At 34.6% G+C, this 19,710-nt stretch overlaps 1 protein-coding gene across 1 annotated transcript in view; it reads right to left on the reverse strand.

Moving 5' to 3' along the window:
• LOC101893567 (D-xylose transporter) overlaps nucleotides 1-19,710 on the reverse strand; it is a 52,288-nt gene that overhangs the window by 13,849 nt on the left and 18,729 nt on the right. Inside the window, exons 2-6 of the mRNA XM_005176596.4 lie at nucleotides 8,352-8,587; nucleotides 2,535-2,798; nucleotides 2,362-2,462; nucleotides 1,549-2,292; nucleotides 1,253-1,486 (exon numbers count right to left, since the gene is read on the reverse strand). Coding sequence (XP_005176653.2) covers nucleotides 1,253-1,486; nucleotides 1,549-2,292; nucleotides 2,362-2,462; nucleotides 2,535-2,798; nucleotides 8,352-8,578 — 1,570 coding nt within the window. The 5' untranslated portion in view covers nucleotides 8,579-8,587. The remainder of the gene's footprint in view (nucleotides 1-1,252; nucleotides 1,487-1,548; nucleotides 2,293-2,361; nucleotides 2,463-2,534; nucleotides 2,799-8,351; nucleotides 8,588-19,710) is intronic.

Here is a 19,710-nt window from a genome sequence, read left to right on the forward strand (position 1 = left end):
TTTGTGTTTGAAGTTTTTAATAGATACTACAGCCTATGACAGAAAATTGTCTGTGCAGGTCCACGTTTTGTAACCCCCATGGTACCTCCCTATATTCGGTATTTTGATGATTTTAGCTACATTATAAACAAATTTTTTTTCAAGTTTCGCATTTGAATATTGTAATACCTTGTGACAAAAGTTGCCTATGCAGGTCCACGTTGTCGTAGCCTAATATACGGCTACATTCGGTATTTTTAGGATTTTAACATAATTTTTAACGGATTTTATTTTTTTGAAAATTGCCAAATTTGTACCAAATGGTGGAGGGTATCCAAAGTTCTAAGGCAGAAAATTATTTGTGCTGGTCACATTTTGGTCCATGTAATAGTATCTCCCTATATTGATGAGTTTAGCTACATTATTCACCGATTTTTTTTTAAGTTTCGCATTTGAATATTGTAATGGCTTAGGCAGATTGCTTAGACCATAATATGACGCCTACATTTGGTATTTTGAAGATTTTAAGAAAATTGTTAACGGTTTCTTTTTTTTTTTTTTTTTTTTTTTGAAAATTGCCAAATTCGTTCCAAATGGTAGAGGAGGATTCAAAGTTGCGCCCCGTCGAACTTACAGCTTTTTTATTTGTTTCAATAAAAAAAAAATGTAAAAATTATGGTGTTTGACTTTGTTGCAGATTTTTTTATCTCACCTTTATATAGAACAAAAAACCATAATTTTTAGTTAGTTTTCGTTTTTCATAAAAAAAATCATTTATTTTATAACAAATATTTATTTTAACATACTTAATATTCTTTTATTTGTACAAAACGATCAGAGAAGATATTCTAAGTAGCGATAAGTGGTAATTTGTTTAAACACATTTCTAATGACTATTATGTTTTTGTTTATATTACAGAGATAACTAATACTTCGTAAAGATGGGAAAATGTTAACACACACTAAAAAATGGGATTGCGGGATGGAAATTAAAAGGTACAAAAGTATAAAAAATAATTGCTTTTTTTAGGTTAGGTTCGTTTTCTAAGACCTCCGAGATGGTACTCAAATTATGTAAATTATTCGAGACATTTAGTACCATACGCCTGAAATCCTAGCAGCACTGGTGTATGAGTATTCAAGTGTGTTCCGCGATTTCACATACATACATATGAAGTAGTCTTATGGCCTATAACAAATTTGGACAGATTTAAAACAAGTAGAAAAAGGTACATACAGAATAATAACTTGTCATAACACTACAGTCTACTACTCTCATGGATCTGAGCTTTGTATGAGGGAACGTTTTGCAAATTATTCGTCAAGGCTGAGGGTTTTTTGGCAATGCCATTGTATGCTGGTGGCTCATCGGCAGAGAAAACTGAGTTATCATGACCCTGGATGTTACGGGTGTGGACTTCCATGCCGGGATTTTCACCTTTTTCAGTGTCTGAAGTCTTTGGTTTGCCCTCCAACAGGAAACAGGTGATGAGGAAGAGAATGGAACCTAAAGCAAAGAATGTTCACCATGTTAATATGAATTCACATAATAAATCTGCAAATACTTACTTATGCCATACATGCCAGCATAGAATATCATAATTGAACCTCTATAGCCAATGGCCTTTGCAACGGGATCAACCAAAATTGGCAGGTTACCACCAATGTTGTTCATGACAAACAAGAAAACGCCAATGGTGGAGGAGCGAACGTGCAACGGTACAATTTCTACAACAATGGCAAAAACAATACCAAACCACATTTCGGCAAAGAAGTACGAGCCGCCCAATGTAATCATGGCCCACAATGGTTCAAAGAACACCGAACCAAAGGCCGGCAGGGTGGCAATCAATTGACTTATGGCCAAGACAAATGCCCTCGAACGTATACCCATTTTGGCAACAATCTTATCGGAGACAACACCTCCGACCACCACACCAACACTGCCAATGCCGATTGTCACAGCAAAGAGCCACCAGCCCAAATCGGTGTCAGGGAAATATTGATTGTAATACAAATCGGCATTGTAGGCAAATGTCATGCCACCGCAATGTCTGATCGAGGCAGCAATCATTAACATAATCATGGCGGGATTTTTCAACACTGACCATAGATTGGCCTTTTTGCCATCCTTAACTGTCACCGAATCGTCCGAGATTGATTTGCGTTCGGGTTCTTTGAGTGTGGTGCCAGTCAAAATGGCAATAATGACAGCTAAGATGCCGGCGCCCAAATAACACACACGCCAGCCCATGTCAAAGAAATTTGCCTGGGTTATATAGCGACCAACGGGGAAGGCAATGCCATAACCACCTGCAAATGAAGGGAACCAAAACTTTGTTAGAATTCATGTCATAGATTTCAGATAAATAGACATCTTACCATAAATACCCCAGTTGAAAATGGCCATAACCAAGGCTCTTTTATCCTCGGGGAATATATCGGACATAATACCGGTTGCCAAGGGATTGCAGCCCGATTCACTAAAGGAATAACAAAATGAAAATGAAATAAATACTATCCGCCAACCTCCCCTTCCATTGTCCTCAACTTACCCCGCAGCCATGATCATTCTCAACAACACCAATTGCCAGTATTCCTTGACGGTACCCTGCAAAATGATAGCCACCGCAAAGATAAAGGTACAGACGGTCAACATTTTGACACGATTATAACGATCAGCAGCCACGCCCATAAAAACACCAGCAATGGTAAAAATCAAAATGAATGTTGGCCCGGCCAATATCTGATATTCAATACCCAAACCATTACGATTCCACTCACAATAGGTTGTGCCATTGTGCTCCAGAGCATAACAGCTGGAATGAAAGAAAAGCAAAGGTTAATTGAATTAAAAATGGTGTAACTACATGGAAAGAAAACACGCAGAACTTGCGAGCAAGGGTGAGAGAGAATAGAAATTATTGTAATAAAAATATGTTAAGAAAAATACTTTTTTAGAAAGTATTATAGTATGTTTACACCAGAGCATTTTGCCGGCTTAACTTGAGAATTTATTTGAGGTATATGCCATGGAATTGGCCATGGTAGAAGAATATAGGTAGACGCGTCGACACAGCTGCTTGGACAATGAACTGTCAAACCATTTTTGGAATTGAAAATGTTGAATGAAAAATTATTTAAATTTGTAAAAATTGTTGAAAAACGCGAATTATTATAGCCTCCGAATGACGTAGTATAAGAAAGCGTATAAAAATCTACTTATATTCGAAAAAAACATTTAAATTTTTTTGACATATCAATGCTCCCAAGCGTTGATGCATTTACCTGTATTCTTCTGCCATGGAATTGGCAATAGAATTCACTGTGTTAACTAAATCTGCTAAAATGTAAACGTACTGTTAATGAATTTAATGGTATGTGCTAGTAAAATACAACTCTGAGTTAAGACTTTAAATGCACAAACTCGTTCCCCTCTATTAAGGGCTATGCAGTTCTCTCAGAGTAAATTAAAAAATTCTCTCTTTTACATGTTTAATATTAAAAATGCATAGGAACACAAAATATTTGTCATGAAACCGTGGCGTTATGCGCTGTTATGGCTCGACGGATGAAGGGTGGTCCTTGCCACTCTCAGTTGATCAACAAAAAAAAGTCACATCAGTCTACTACTAAACATGGTACAATAATGAGGTAGAACAGCTTCGTAAAACTACAGAAATACAGCTCTGAGGCTATGCCCGCTTTCTGTCAGACTCATTCAAAATTTTATGAATCAAGTTGTTTTCATTTTTTTTATACTTCCCCTGACCGAATTTTTTCACAAAAACATGATCCAAACTTTTAAATCTTTCAATTTCATGGCTAAACTGGTTAATAACTTTAATGCGGGAGCCGCAAGGTACATGTCTTCCAATCATTGGTTTTGAAAATATTTTTTTTTTCAGTTTCAAAACAATAAATACATACACAAAATTGAAACACTTAGAAAAAAATTATAAACAGCTGATCGCTCTACCTTACCTTTTTATTGTACCATGCTACTAAGTAGTCAAAAATTTTGGTTGGTCGAAATATGTCGTGAATGAATAAAAGGTATGGAAGAATACGGGTGAGATAGTGAGAGAAAAACTGCAACCAACTTCAGACTGCTGTCATTTCCAAGCAACTCGTCCGACAGCTGTTAAAATTATTCCAGTGACAGCTCATTATATTGTTTATAAACGTACAAAAGCATTTTGATGAGAATTTTCCAGATAAAAAGTTATTCGTGATGGAATTCAATCGTGATTGTGTGATTTCTTTATATTTGGCTGGAAAACCACAAATGGCTATCGTTAAAGCACTCCAGCATATAAATGTGAAAAAATCTTTTGTGTCTCGTACCATCGCTCGTTACCGTGATACTGGTAGCTTAGCCCGACGTCAAGGAAGTGGGCGGAAGAAAACAAGCAACAGCAGCAGAAATGGTTCGAAAAGTAAAGAAGCGACTTGATCAAAACCCGCTTCGCAGTGGCCAAAAAATGGCTCGTGACCTAGACATATCGCAATATTCCATTCGGCAAATATTGAAAAATGAGCTCGGGGTAAAGCCATTGAAATTCCAAAAGGTGAAAGAACTTACACCGCAACAGAAAGAAAATAGACTCAAAAGAGCTAGAGAGTTGCTTCGCTTGGCCGAAAGTGGTGAGCTGCCGATTTCCATTTGGCAATATTCTATTCGGCAAATATTGAAAAATGAGCTCGGGATAAAGCCATTGAAATTCCAAAAAGTGCAAGAACTTATACCGCAAACGAAAGAAAATAGACTTAAAAGAGCTAAAGAGATGCTTGGCATGGCCGAAAGTGGTGAACTGCCGAATTTGGTTTTCTCCGATGAGAAAACATTCGTTGTCTAGCAGTTTGCAAACAAAATGATCGTGTTTACTTGCCACAGAAGTCAGCTGAAAATGTGCACCTTCGGTTGGCCACAAGAGCTCAAGCGCCAGTCATGGTGATGGTCTGGGCCGCCATGGTCGCTCTCCGCATGTATTAATCAACCGTGGCATCAGAATAAATGCCGAATATTATTGCGAAAATATTTCGGAGGGTGTATTAAAACCTTGGGCATGTAAACATTTTGGCAGCAGGATAAATGCCGAATATTATCTAGAAAATATTCTGGAGGGATATTAAAGCTTTGGGCACGCAAACATTTAAAGGGTTACCAACAACGGTTTGTAAAAGATACTGCCTCTTTTGTTCTGCCATGAGTCGAATCAACCTTAGCAAACATACATCACGTATATCATATAAAATGTCAAAAAATTGTGGTGCTCCGTGCTTTTGAAAAAAATTAAGTTATATGTTTTATTTAATTAATTTATCTGGTAAAAAAGTGTATTAAAGTGTTCAATAGTGATTTTGTAACTCAAAGTGATAATTGGTGTAGTGTTTTAAAATTTTGTTTTTGTCTTTTAAAGTAATATTAATTTTTAAATTGTGTAGTTGTACATTCTCCTTTTATCCTCTTTCTTTTGTTACATTAGCTAATTAGTTGTTGTAACATATCGTCTTGTTTTGTTTGTCATCTCATAGAGTTGCCAACATTTAAAAAAAGAATTTAAAAAAGAATAAAATAAATAAAAAATTCCAGCTACAGATCTAATCTTGAAAAATATAGCTGTAACTTGTGTATTAAAAAATAAATAATTATAATTAAAATAAATACTAATTAAAATAAAAAAATGTCGTGCCCTTTTGAATTATGTAACATTGTTGCAGAGGATGAATTGTGTGTTACCTGTTGGTTTTGTCTTAATCAATGGCATGCAAAGTGTGCTAGGATTAATGCAAAAGTTGTAGACACAATTAGAAATAATGTTGGTGTTCGTTGGTGTTGTGTGCAATGTAGGAAACTCTCTGCAGACTTTTATAATTTTGTAAAGGATTTGCAGTCGGAATTGACATCGATGAAAAAAGATTTTTCCTCACTATCATTCCGATTTGAGAATTTCTCTACATTGTTTGAGAAATACCAAGAATTAGATGAGTTTGTGTCGTCACCGTCAGTTTCTGGCCAGAAACGCAAAAGGGCTGCGAAAAAGGCACCAACTAAGGGAATGCCTAGTCGCAAAGCAATAGTTTCTGTGGAGAACACTGTTCCACAACCGGTATCAGTTAATATCACTGAAACAACTGAGACTGGACGTGAACAGTCGTATGCCAGTGTTGTTACACACCCAGTTCCGGTAGATAACAGCGGTATAGGTAAAGGGGTTAATAATCCTGAAGTTATGAGTATTGATAGTGAGGTTTCTAAGAAAACCTCCCAATCTACTCGTAACATACAGGTATTATCACTTCCTTCACTTATCACTAGTGATCGTCCCGAGACTGCTACTGGCAAAACTCAACCTGTCCAAAGATCTTTATCTATGGCTCCCGCCATGAAAATGATATTTGCAACAAGGTTTGCGCCAGAAACAACGGCCGATGACATAATGTATTATATAAAATCAAAAATTGAGGGAGATTACTTTTTGAGATGCTACAAGCTCCGATCTGCATTTTCTGAAAGTAGATCTTCTTTCAAAATCGTTGTGCCTGAAAATATTTTTGTACAGTTGATTTTAAAAGAATTTTGGCCTGCTAGGGCATTTATTAAAGAGTTTGTGGAGAGATCCGATAATTTAGCTCATTTGCCTCTTAGACCAGATTCGGTGCCAAAAAACTAAATGACTCATTTTCTATTTGCTATCAGAATGTAAGGGGGCTTAATACAAAATTAACCAGTTTATATACTGATAGCATTGGTTTCAATTATAATGTATTGGTTTTCTCCGAAACTTGGTTAAAAACATCTATATTAAATAGTGAAATTTTATGTTCAAAATATCAAATATTTAGAAAAGATCGTGTTTGTAAAAAAGGTGGTGGCGTCCTTATTGCAGTTGATACCAAATATACCACTAATTTAATTGATCTAAATGATTTTCTTGATATAGAATTTGTTGGTGTTTCCATTGAATTGGGCATATCTAAATTGTTTGTAACTTGCTCTTATATTCCCCCTTCATCTTCACTTGACATTTATAATCAGCATTTATCAGCAATAAATTTAATCACTGAAAAAATGAAAGATTCCGATCGCATTCTGATCCTTGGTGATTTTAATATGCCCTCCATTAGGTGGCTTCCAATGCCAGATTCTGAAGCTTTGATTCCTTTGCCATCCGAAATGAACAGTACCCAGTATACATTTGATGTTATAAACAGTTTGTGTGACTTAAATCTTTATCAAATAAATAGTGTGAAAAATTCCCTCGGCAAAATTCCTGATTTGGCGTTTGTAAATATAACGCAGCATTTTGATATATTCAGAATTCCTCCAATATGCACTCCTGAAGATATATACCATCCAACTTTATATATCTCCATGACTCACAGTTATATAATTGAAGAAAGTCAGTCCGACTCATTTAAAACTGTCCTTAATTACAAAAAAACTAATTTTCGAAAATTTAATACTCTCATTTCCTCCGTAAATTGGGCTTCTGTGTGCCTGTGTAACAACCATACAGATTTAGAATATGTAATTGATAAATTTTATGATATTTTAAATAGATTTAAACTGGAATGTGTTCCAACCACTAGAGTTAAAAATTCAAATAAATATCCATGGATAACCTGTGAGTTATCAAGTTTAAAAAACTCTAAAAATAAGCTTTTTCGTAAATATAAAATATCAGGCTTAACAATAGACTACACTAATTACTCTGTTGCTAGATCTAAATATACTTTAGAGTCTCGTAGATTGTATAATCTTTACCTAGACAAGATTAAAAATAATTTTAAATCCAATCCTAAATCTTTTTATGATTTTGTTAATCTAAAACGAAAAGTTTCCTCAAAGCCCTCAGTATTGAAATATAACAATAAAGAATTTGTCACAGGCACAGATATTGCTGAATGTTTCGCAGATTTTTTTGCCACAACCTATTCCAGTACATCTTGCCAAATTAAAGATTCGTATCCTTATAAGTTGTCACAGGCTGATCAAATTTGTATGCCTTTTCTACAACGTCAGGATGTGTACAATAGTCTGCGTAGTTTAAAATCGATTAAATGTCCAGGACCGGATGGCATACCTAATATAATTCTTAAACCGATTTTGGAATACAATTTTTTTGAATGAAAAGTTGTTCAAATTTGTGAAAATTGTTACAATAATGCATATTGTAAGGACCTCTGATTTGCGTCGTATAGGAAATCATATGCATATCTACTTATTTTTGAAAAACAAAAATATTTCAACATTTTTGACATATGAATGTTCCCAAGCGTTTATGCATCTACCTTTATTTTTCTATCATGTCCATTACCTTAAAACCTCCCGTTGAATTTAATTGCAATTAATATGATAAACCTACCTTGTTTCGTTTTGAACTGCTGAACATTGTTGTGTCACTTCGGCCCTAGTGAACATTGTATTATTCTGTTGGCAGGATATGTCACCATATTCCAAATCAATGGCCGTTTGCTTGGAGGTAACACCAATTAGATAATGGCCCAATTCTCCCAATATGTAACCAATCGTCAATATGGCCAGTACATAGGAACTATAATAGCCACTTAGTTTCGATAAAATTGGTATCATTTTGGTGATCTGCAAAAAGAAGAAGAAGAAGAAGAAAATTTCAAATATTACTATTGTCTACTATTTAGTTAAAAAAATAAGAATTTTCAATTTCATCATCTGTTATTATAAGTTAATCATGCAAAAGTCGTTTGTTTTTTTGGTGGATATAATTAAACAATTGATCAGTATAATTAACGATATTCGAATAGAACGTTTCGTTTATTACCAAGAATATTTGAAAGTAATACAGCACAACAATATTCCAAGATTTTAATGGATATTCCATAGTGCAATTCGTTCTACATGTGACCGTCTTAATCAGATGATTGCTGCTTAAATTATCAATGAATTGAAACGTTCTAATTGCTTAGGGGACCGATTGGTGAGCTTTTTTTTTGTTTAATTTGTGGTAGTACATTTTAATTGATGTTAATCGTCGTTGAAATGAGTGATCGATGTTGGCCTGCCACAAGTGTGAAATATTCTTGAGATGTAATCAAAGAACCGAAGTGCAAAAATAACGATTTTGTATTCATGCCACCATCGTCAAAATGTTGGATCACCAATTGAGCGTCTCTAGAATTGCTAAGCACGTATTCACAAAATAATCGAACACCTGATGGTATAAATCATTGGCCAAGATAAAAGTCTTTCGATCTTTTAGCACTTAAAATATGTTTATCATATACAGGTTTAAACAATTGGCCCCTTTTTATATCCTTTCTATATAGTCCGGATTTGTTATCCCTTGCTTAAGAAAAAGTAAAATAGTCTTTAGTAAAGCAACCGGGTTTCATTATTAAATCTTTCCTTTGAAATAAATGCATTTTCCAGAGATATGGCAACCTATTTCTAAATGTGATTGATAATCACTACATGTTTTTCAGAGTGGCGTCTTCGTTTTAGGTAAATAAAAAATAACCTAAACGAATTTCTAATTATTTTCTTGAAATAAATCCTCAATTCAGCTCTCAATATAAAAGAAACGATTTTTTATTCGAATATATTTTGCTGTTATTGTCATGTTATCAATATAAAATATGGCAACATGAATTCAGTAAACTTTACGTCATGATCCAAGTATAAGGTCCCCTTTCCAGCTCAGCTGATTACCAAACGATCTGTCAATTAAATTTGAAAGAAACGTCAAAACAAACGACAAAACATGATTTTTACTGATATGCGAAAATATATTTTTTTGGTAATTTTGTAAAAAGAAGATGAATAGCATACAAAAATGAAATAAAAGTATAAATTTATTTGCATTTGCATTGTATAAAAAGAAAAAAAAAATGTTTCCTATTTTAAAGAATATAAACTAATTTCAAAAAGAAAGAAGTGCCAGGGAAGAGTTAAGGGGGAATACATAAAGCGTTTATCTGGCGGGCCTAAGTCATCGGCTGGCTTCTTTGGAAATCAACAAAGGAGTTTAGGTTGACTTAGTTCGATTTTGGTCCTAGGCTCCTTTGTTAATATCCAAAGAAGCCAGCCAGATAAGCGCTTTATGTTTTCCCACCTTTATTCTTTTTCATCCCCAAGTATGAAAAAATAAGGGAAGATGGAATACACTTTGTCAAGTGAAGCTTACACCCACATCACAGGTGTGTTCGAACTACATTAACATGGGCACTATGTTATTCTATTCCTAAAACGAAATATTGGAATATTTTTATTTTTATTGTGAAAATAGAGCACAGATTTTTACAATTATGAAAACTACTTTCGTTTTGTTTTTGATAGATTCTCGCAGAAGCGCATGGTAGAAGAATAAAGGTATTCGCATCGACTCAGCTGCTGGGACAATGAACTGTCAAACCAATTTTTGAAATTAAAAATGTTGAATGAAAAATTATTAAAATTTGCAAAAATTAAAAAAAAAAACGGCAATTATAATAACCTCCGAATGACGTCGTATAAGAAAACATATAAAAATCTATTTATATTTGATAGAAAAATCTTTGACATAAGCGTTGATGCATCCACCTGTATTCTTCTACCATGTGGTCTATATAGTATCGCAGTGGATCATGTCTAAATACATTAGCTCTATTTCAAATCGTGAAATAATCTATTTTTTTTACCATTTTTGCACAAACAAAAGGTTCTGCAGCCGAAAGCATAGCATTATTAAAGTGGGAATACATAGAGTGCTTATCTGGCTGGCTTAAGTCATCGGCTGGCTTCTTCGGGAATGAACAAAGGAACCTAAAGCCAAAATCGAACTCAGTCAACCTAAAACTCCTTTGTTCATCTACGAAGAAGCCATCCGATGACTTAAGCCAGCCAAATATGCGCTTTATGTATTTTCAGCCTTATTGTCATCTAATATTAAAATGTTTACTAGTCTTTCGTTTCCATACTTTCTGGACAAAGAAGTTCTCTCAGAGAGGATTTAATATTTTTATACCCTCCACCTTGATATTAATATTATTAATATACCCTCCTTATATTAACTTTGTCATTCCGTTTGTATCATGTCCAAATACTCATCCTAGAACCCATAAAGTATATATATTCATAATTAGCATAAAATTCTACGTCGTCCGTTTGTCTGTCTATTGAAATCACGATACGGCCCACACTATTTGACGTAGAGCTTCAAAATTTAGCAGAACAATTTGTATTGTGTCTACTATGGTTGGTATTGAAAATGAGATATATCGGTCCACGTTTTGGTATAGCCGCCATATATAGATATTTTGATGATTTTCGCCACATTTTTTTCACGGAAAGGTCCACGTTGTGGTATAGCCCCCATATAACGGTACCTCCGGATAGTCGGTGTTTTGATGATTTTTGCCACATTTTGTCCACGGATTTGTCCAAAAATTGGCATTTGTAGTTCGTAATGGATTCTAGCTCCTGTGGTGGAACACTGAAAATTTAGATCCACGTTTTACTATAGCGCACATACAACGATACATATCGATACTCGGTATTTTGATAATCCTAGACACATTTACCCAAATTGGGTATTTAGGAAGATTTGCTAGATAATAATCCTTGAAGTATACAGTTATCTATAGGGGTTCACCTTTTGGTATGGCCCCTTACAATGTCCTCATCCACTGTATGTTTTTTTTAAATAAGTTTAACAGCATTATCCAAACGATCTTACTGGTATTTGTAGTTTGAAGTGGAACCCGTTTGAATTCAGACCACATAGTGATAAGGGTATTATGTCTTTGTGCATTTGTTTGTAACATGGAGATGGAAAGGAGTTAGACCCATAGTTCTTTTTGGTGATCAGCATAGAATCACAATTTGAGTCGATTTATGCATGTACGTCCATCCGTTCGTCCGTCTGTCCATGTATTTTTGTAAACAAAATGCAGGTCGCATTTATTATTCGATTGAGATAAAATTCTCTAAATAACATTTGTTTGGCTCAAGGACGAACCCTATTGAAATTGGTTAAAATCGGTTCAAATTTAGATATGGCTCCCATATATATCTTCATCCGATTTTAGGTTTCTTGTGCACCAAATGGCTAATATCAGTCCAAATGGTATGAACTTTGGTACTTCCGACTGAAGTACTTGAAATTTGGTGGAAATCGGTTCAGATAAAGCTATAGCTTCCATACATATGTTTCATCCGATTTTGGGGCTTAAGTCCCTTACATTCGTAATATGCACTCCACAAAAATGATATTTAGTACCAGTATATGTACCATATATATGTTTTATCCGATTTGGTGTTTGAATCTCCAACTTTCGAAATATGCACTCTACCATAGTCATATTTTGTACCAGATATCTCATAGAGCTCAGAAATGCCCAATATAAACCTTTCTTTTACGAGAGTTCTACTGAATATGCATAGTGGTGTAGGGTATCATATAGTCAGCCCCGCCCGACTTTTGAGCTTTCCTTACTGGTTTTATGTAAAAATGTTTTCTTTTACCCAAAGGTGTAGGGTATTAAAAGTTCGGCCCGGCCGATTTTAATGTATTTTACTTGTTTCTTATATAATTTCACAGTAGAAAAAATAAATAGATATTGATAAAATATTGACAATTTATTTTGATCTTCAATAGTTTAACCCCGTTATTAGTCTGATTCCGAGCAGATAGCAGGCTTGGACCTTTTAGCTAATATGGATTGTAGTCTTTTGTGGATAAGGTCGTCTATTGCCCACTAAATTTTTATCAAAAAAAAAAAAACCTTCAATTTTTTTCTATTTATTGTATCCACACTTGTCAAATCATATTTGGGTGTGTTCCATTAACCACTTCAAATCAATATTAAAACTGATTCCCGTCCATCGTGATTTAAGTGTTTGGTCCATTAATCAATTTATCGAAATATTTGAGATTTTTTATGGCTAATTATTGTGGAATTCCACGAGAAGAGGATGTGAAAGAAGTAAAGGTGTTTGGATTTTTTTCTCATTCCCACAAGTCATTGGCTTTTTGCCATGAAGAAAAGGAAGCAAATCAATCATTGATTTCCGAGATTTTTTGCTATTATTGATGTTGTTAACAAGTATTTTTAGTTTTTTTCTTTTGTTGCTGTTGTTATTATGGACTTGTATGTAGTTCGATTCAAGGTTGAGAATTGAACTGGGATTTGCTTTAATAAAACAAAAACCACAAGTTTATTTCAATCAAATAACAACTCAGACAAGCAAAGATTGGACATGAGGTACAAACCAGTAAGAATTGGTAAAAGTTGAAACACACACACACGCGCACATAAAAAGAACAAAATTGTTCTAAGTAAATAAAAATAATAATAAACCATTAATGTACCAGCATCGTAAAAAATGAACAAAAATAAACTTCAGACTGTCAGTCTGGTAACACAAGCGAATTCCAAAGAATTATTACGAAACTAGAAACAAAAAACTCATGCGGATATAAAATCACACATCCAAATCATTAAAAAATATTCTTTTGTTACACCTATTGCTTGAATCTTAATTTAGATAATTTGTATTCTTAGTTGATATTACAGTTAAGTGTTTTGTTGCCGTTTTAGACAATATGTATCATCTGTTTGAACAATACATTGTTATAAACTATTCTCATTCATAATACCCACCTAAATGATCTCTATCGTTATTAATATGGATCTTTTGTTCCAGATGTTGGCAACCTTGTTAGCTTAATGCAAAGAATTTCCGGTTACGTGTTGTGTCATTTACTGAAACACCTTTCACTTTCTTTGTTGTAAAAAAAATAGAAACGTTAACATTTTTATGCTATTACAAATTAATTTTTAATGAATTCGAGTTTTAGTTAACACCTTTGTGTGTGGGGCATACTAAATGATGATTGCCTTAAAAAGAATTTATCATTTAAGAAAATCAACAACAACTATGGAAAAGCGGAGTAAGAGGTGAGAATACATAATTTTTTTTTATGGAAATACATAAAACGCATATTTGGCTTCTTCGTAGAGGAACAAAGAAGCTTTAGGTTGACTTAGTTCGATTTTGACCCTGGGCTCCTTTGTTAATTTCCGAAGAAGCCAGCCGATGACTTAAGTCAGCCAAATAAGCGCTTTATGTATTCCTAGCTTAAGTCGTCGTTTGGCTTCTTCGTACAGGAGTTTTAGGTTGACTTAGTTCGATTTTGGAATTTAACTCCTTTGTTCTTTTCTGAAGAAGCCAGCCGATGACTTAAGCCAGTCAAAAAGCGTTTTATGTATTCTCACCCTTAAGTCATCGCCTGGCTTCTTCGGAAAAGAACAAAGAGGCGTAGGGCCAAAATAGAGCCACATCAACCTAAAACTGCTATGTTCCTCTACGAAGAAGCCAACATATGACTTAAGCCAATCATAAAAGCGTTTTATGTATTTTCACTCTTAAGTCGTCGGCTGGTTTCTTCGTAAAAGAGAAATGAGTTTTAGGTTGACTCAGTTCAATTTCGAACAGTAATTTGTACTTGTGTACACTACGCTCTTTTGTTCTTTTAAAGAGAAGCCACTCAAAAAGCCTTTTGTGTATTCTCACCTCAATACTGAAGAGGCGTCGCCGATAAAATTGGTAATTTTTAAACTTGCATAGAAGAAACTAAAAGTTGACTACATACAGAGGGTACTAATATATGGGAGGCATATCAAATTCTGAATCGATTTTCATTAAATTTGATGAAGACATTTTAATCTTTTTTATACTAAATAAGATAGCTAGAGTACATTATACAGGGTGAGAAGAAAACTGCAAAATAGTCAAACTCCATAATTTTAATTTTTTTTTTTTAATTTTATTGAGTGAAAGCAAGAAATGTCGGAAATAGCATCAACTTGTAGAAAAAGTTAAGATTTTTTCAAATTGATCATCTTTGGCATGAATTATGGCCTTAAAACGGGCCCGCTGCCCAAATGATGCTCTTCGGTATTTTGGCCCATTCCCGGCGAAGCGCTTGCTTGAGGTGATCGACACTTTGGTATTTTTTAGTGCCAATCATGCTTTCCAAAAAAACTCCAGACACAATAGTACAACGGATTGGGATCCGGGGATTCTGGAAATGAAGCGAGGAACCTCATTTTGTAACCATTCTTGGGTGGCGCATGCTGAGTGCTATGGTGCTGAGTCCTGTTGGAATGTCCAAGGTCTGCGGTCAAAATATTTGCGTGCCCAAGGCTTTAAAACACCCTCTAGATTATTTTCGCGATAATTTTCGGCATTTCTTTTGATGCCACGGTCAATTAATACGTGCGGAAGGCGATCATCAGCTGTTGTGGCGGCCCACACCATCACCATGGCCGGCGCTTGAGTTCTGGTGGCCAACCGAAGGTGCACCTTTTCAGCTGACCTCTTTGGCAATAAACACGATCATTTTGTTTATTTACAAACTGCTGGACAACGAATGTTTTCTCATCGGAGAAAACCAAATTAGGCAGTTCACCACTTTCGGCCAAGCGAATCAACTCTTTAGTACTTTTGAGACTATTTTCTTTCTGTTGCTGTTGCGGTGTAAGTTCTCATTTTTTTAATATTTGCCGAATGGAATATTGCGATATGTTCAGCTCACGAGCCATTTTTCGGCTACTGGGACGCGGGTTTTGATCAAGTCGCTTCTTTACTTTTCAAACCATTTCTGCTGATGTTGCTATTTTCTTCCGTGCACTTCCTTGTCGTCGCGCTACACTACCAGTATCACGTTAACGGGCGATGGTACGAGCCACAAAAGATTTATTCACATTTAAATGCTGGAGTGCTGTAACGATAGCCACTTGTGGTTTCCAGCCAAAAATAAAGAAATCACATTATCACGCTTGAATTCCATCACGAATAAGTTTTTCTTCTCACCAAAATGCTTTTGAACGCTTGTAAACTATATATGAGCTGTAACTGGAATAATTTCAACAGCTTTCGGACGAGTGGCTTAGAAATGACAGCAGTCTGAAGTTGGTTGCAGTTTTTTCATCTCACCCTGTATATAGCTATATTCATATATAGCTGAACCTATTTTTACCACATTTGCCAAAATTCTGATATTGGTCATTTGGTGCACAATTAACCCGAAATCGGTTGATGATATGTTGGAGCTATATCTAAATAAGAACCGATTCTCACCAATTTCAATTGCGTTTGTCCTTGGCCCAAACAAATATTGTTTGGAAAATTTAATCTCAATCGGATAATAAATGCGATCTGCAGTTTGTTCACAAAAATACATGTACAAACGGACTGACATGGATACATCGACTCAGAAAGTGATTCTATGAAGGTCCCATGGTAGAAAAATACAGGTAGATGCATCAACGCTTGGGAACATTGATATGTCAAAATATTTATATATTTAAATGTATTTTCAAATACAAGTAGATTTTTATATTTTTTCTCACACGACGTCGTTCGGAGGTTATTATAATGGGCGTTTTTCAACAATTTTTACAAGTAAAAATAAATTTTCATTTAACATTTTCAATTCCAAAATTGTTTTGACAGTTCATTGTCCCAGCAGCTGAGTCGATGCGTCTACCTATATTCTTCTACCATGGAAGATCCTCAAAAACATGGCAAAATAACTGAAGGTAGAACAAAGCTACCCCCTAAACACAATTTTTTTCTTTTGGTGCCTTTATTCTGTCAAAACATATACACATTTTGTGTATGTGTGTATATTGCTTTGAATAAAAAATTCAATTATTTTGAAATTATTTTTAATTTGTTTGCAAAAAAAAAATACAATTTTTCGACGTAACAAATACTATAATTTTGTGATAAAACTGTATTGCCCCACATGCTTAGATTCAGCCCTGTGGAATAACCCCGAAATTCCATTCTTATTTCGCGGGTTTTCCACAATATGCGAATTTTGTAAAAAAAAAAAAAAAATAAAAATAAACAAAACCAACTTTTGCATATTTAAAAGTCTATTTGACACTTATAAGACTCCGTTACAGAGTTGCATTTTTCTAGTTTCCTTGAAGAGCAACCTTTCTTATTGAGCCATGCTCAAAAGTAACTATGGGTCTATCTCGCTTCCTTCTTCATGTTACAAACAAATACAGGGTTGCCCATATTCGACGGACCCATGACTCTTTGGGGCCATTCCAATCGACGAGGCTTGTCCGCAGTCAACATTCTTTGCGTCAATTGAATTTGGCTCGTACGGCAGCGATATTCTCGGCCGATCGCCTTGGTCGAGTTTTATATGGCCTCTTCGGATTAGAAAAAGCCTTACCAGTCAAAAATTTTTCGTATAAACGCTTAATGGTGTTCCTAGAAGGCGCACTTCTCACATTTTTTAATGTTTTAAAAGCACGTTGAGTTTTCACAATTGACTTCATCTGTTGAAGTTCATGGTAAATGTATTGTATTGGTTCATGGTAAAAATCTGCTTGGACTGACGCTTCAAACGCGGTATGTCATTAAGCGATGTGACATCTCTGTCAAAAGTTATGGCGTTGCCAGATGAGTCCGTCGAATGTGGACAACCCTGTACACAAAGACATGATGCCACTATGTGATGTAATTAAAGTAATTAAAGTCCTTCATTAATTCAATTAAATATACGTTTTACACCTAGCCCAGAGAATAATATCAAGTACCTATTTGCATTTTATTACGAACTCACTTAGCGAGATTTTCAAAACATATGCCACAGTTCATAAATAAAATGGAAATTTTGCAATGATTTGTTGTATTTTATAGTTGACAGTAAAATTTAATAACTGTCACAACTGCTTGTTCACAATTTTAATTGACCTGCAGCGAATTCTAGTAATAGCAAAGCAAATATTTAATGACTTCCATTCGATTTGACAATTAACATACTTCGATTATTATTAGAACAATTTTAATAACTTAAAAAAAAATAACGGTGTCAAATTGACAATTCTAGACAATGTTGTTTCTGCGGTGTTTTGGTATTCAATTCACATTTTAATTATGTATTTAAATTGAAATGTTGATTTTCAAATTAAATTAGTGTTGGCAAATTTATGTCAAATTAAAACAAATTAAAAATTTCAGTTTAAATGACAATATTTAAAACAGTTGACAGGGGGTTTTTTGTTGTGCGACATGCATGCACCTGCTCTAGAGTTACAGCGTGTCAGGGTGAAAGACATTTAACCAAACATAAACACATAAATCGAGTTAATGTTGTTGTTGTTATTGTCTTTGTTAATAGTTATCGCTGGAAGTCTGTAATGATGATGAACATCATTCCAAACTTATTGTTTGCATGTTCTTGCAGTATTTCAATTGTTTTTTTTTCTTTTTATTACAAAATAGAGAATAAAAGATATGAAATAAGATATTCTTTTTAACATTGAAGATCAAGTTGGAGGCTTTTTTCCACATTTTTTTTGTTTCTTTCTATTTCATTCAAGCTATTGTTGTTGCTGATAAGCGTTTTTCATACACATTTTGTCTGTGTAATTAAAATAAAATTAGCACTTTGTTATTTATGTTGTTGTTTTTTTTTGTGTTGGTAATCGTTAGACATGCACATGTTTTCAATTATTTGTTAATTTTTGATTGAAGATTTCACTTTGTTGTGTTTCAATTCCAATGTTCCCTTGTTGGGCAACACTGCTTATAGTTGTCATTGATAACCGTTGGTAGGTAGTTATCCCACACTTTATTGTCATCTTCAGCTGTAGTAAAAAGTGAGAAAAGTTCTCATGTTCTCTCTGGCGTGCGTAAAGATTTGTTCGTTTTTAATAAATATTTATAATATTCATAACGTTTAGCTTATTAAAGGGGCATTTTAAATAAATATTACCCTAATTGGTATTCATTTGAAAATTGTTGTTAATATATTTGAACATTAATCAATGTAAATTTCCACGATTAGTATGCATGTAAATGTAATTGGAGGGTGGTAGAAAAAATTATGGATATTTTTTTATACCCTCCACTATAGTTTGGAGAGTGTATTAAGTTTGTAACACCTCGAAATAAATATTTTAGACTCCACAAAGTATATACAGAATGAGATGAAAAAAATGCAACCAACTTCAGACTGCTGTCATTTCTAAGCCACACGTCCGACAGCTGTTAAAATTAATCCACTGACAGCTCATTATATTGTTTACAAGCGCACAAAAGCATTTTGGTGAGAATTTTTCAGAAAAAAAAAACTTATTCGTGATGGAATTCAAGCGTGATAGTATGATTTCTTTATATTTGGCTGGAAAAGCACAAGTGGCTATCGTTAGAGCACTCCAGCATTTAAATGTGAATAAATCTTTTGTATCTCGTACCATTGCTCATTACTGTGATACTGGTAGCGTAGACCGACGTCAAGGAAGTGGACGGAAGAAAACAGCAACATTAGCAGAAATGGTTCGAAGAGTAAAGAAGCCACTTGATCGAAACCCGCGTCGCAGTGGCCGAAAAATGGCACGTGAGCTGAACATATCGCAATATTCCATTCGGCAAATATTGAAAAATGAGCTCGGGGTAAAGGCATTGAAATTCCAAAAAGTGCAAGGACTTACACCGCAACAACAACAGAAAGAAAATGGATTCAAAAGAGCTAAAGAGTTGCTTCGCTTGGCCGAAAGTGGAGAACTGCCGAATTAGGTTTTCTCCGATGAGAAAACATTCGTTGTCCAGCAGTTTGTAAACAAACAAAATGATGGTGTTTACTTGCCAAAGAAAACATCTGAAAATGTGCGCCTTCGGTTGGCCACCAGAACTCAAACGACGTCCATGGTGATGGTGTTGGCTGCCATAACAGC

The sequence above is a fragment of the Musca domestica genome, unplaced genomic scaffold (assembly GCF_030504385.1).
Source record: "Musca domestica strain aabys unplaced genomic scaffold, Musca_domestica.polishedcontigs.V.1.1 13, whole genome shotgun sequence".
Classification (NCBI taxonomy): domain Eukaryota; kingdom Metazoa; phylum Arthropoda; class Insecta; order Diptera; family Muscidae; genus Musca; species Musca domestica.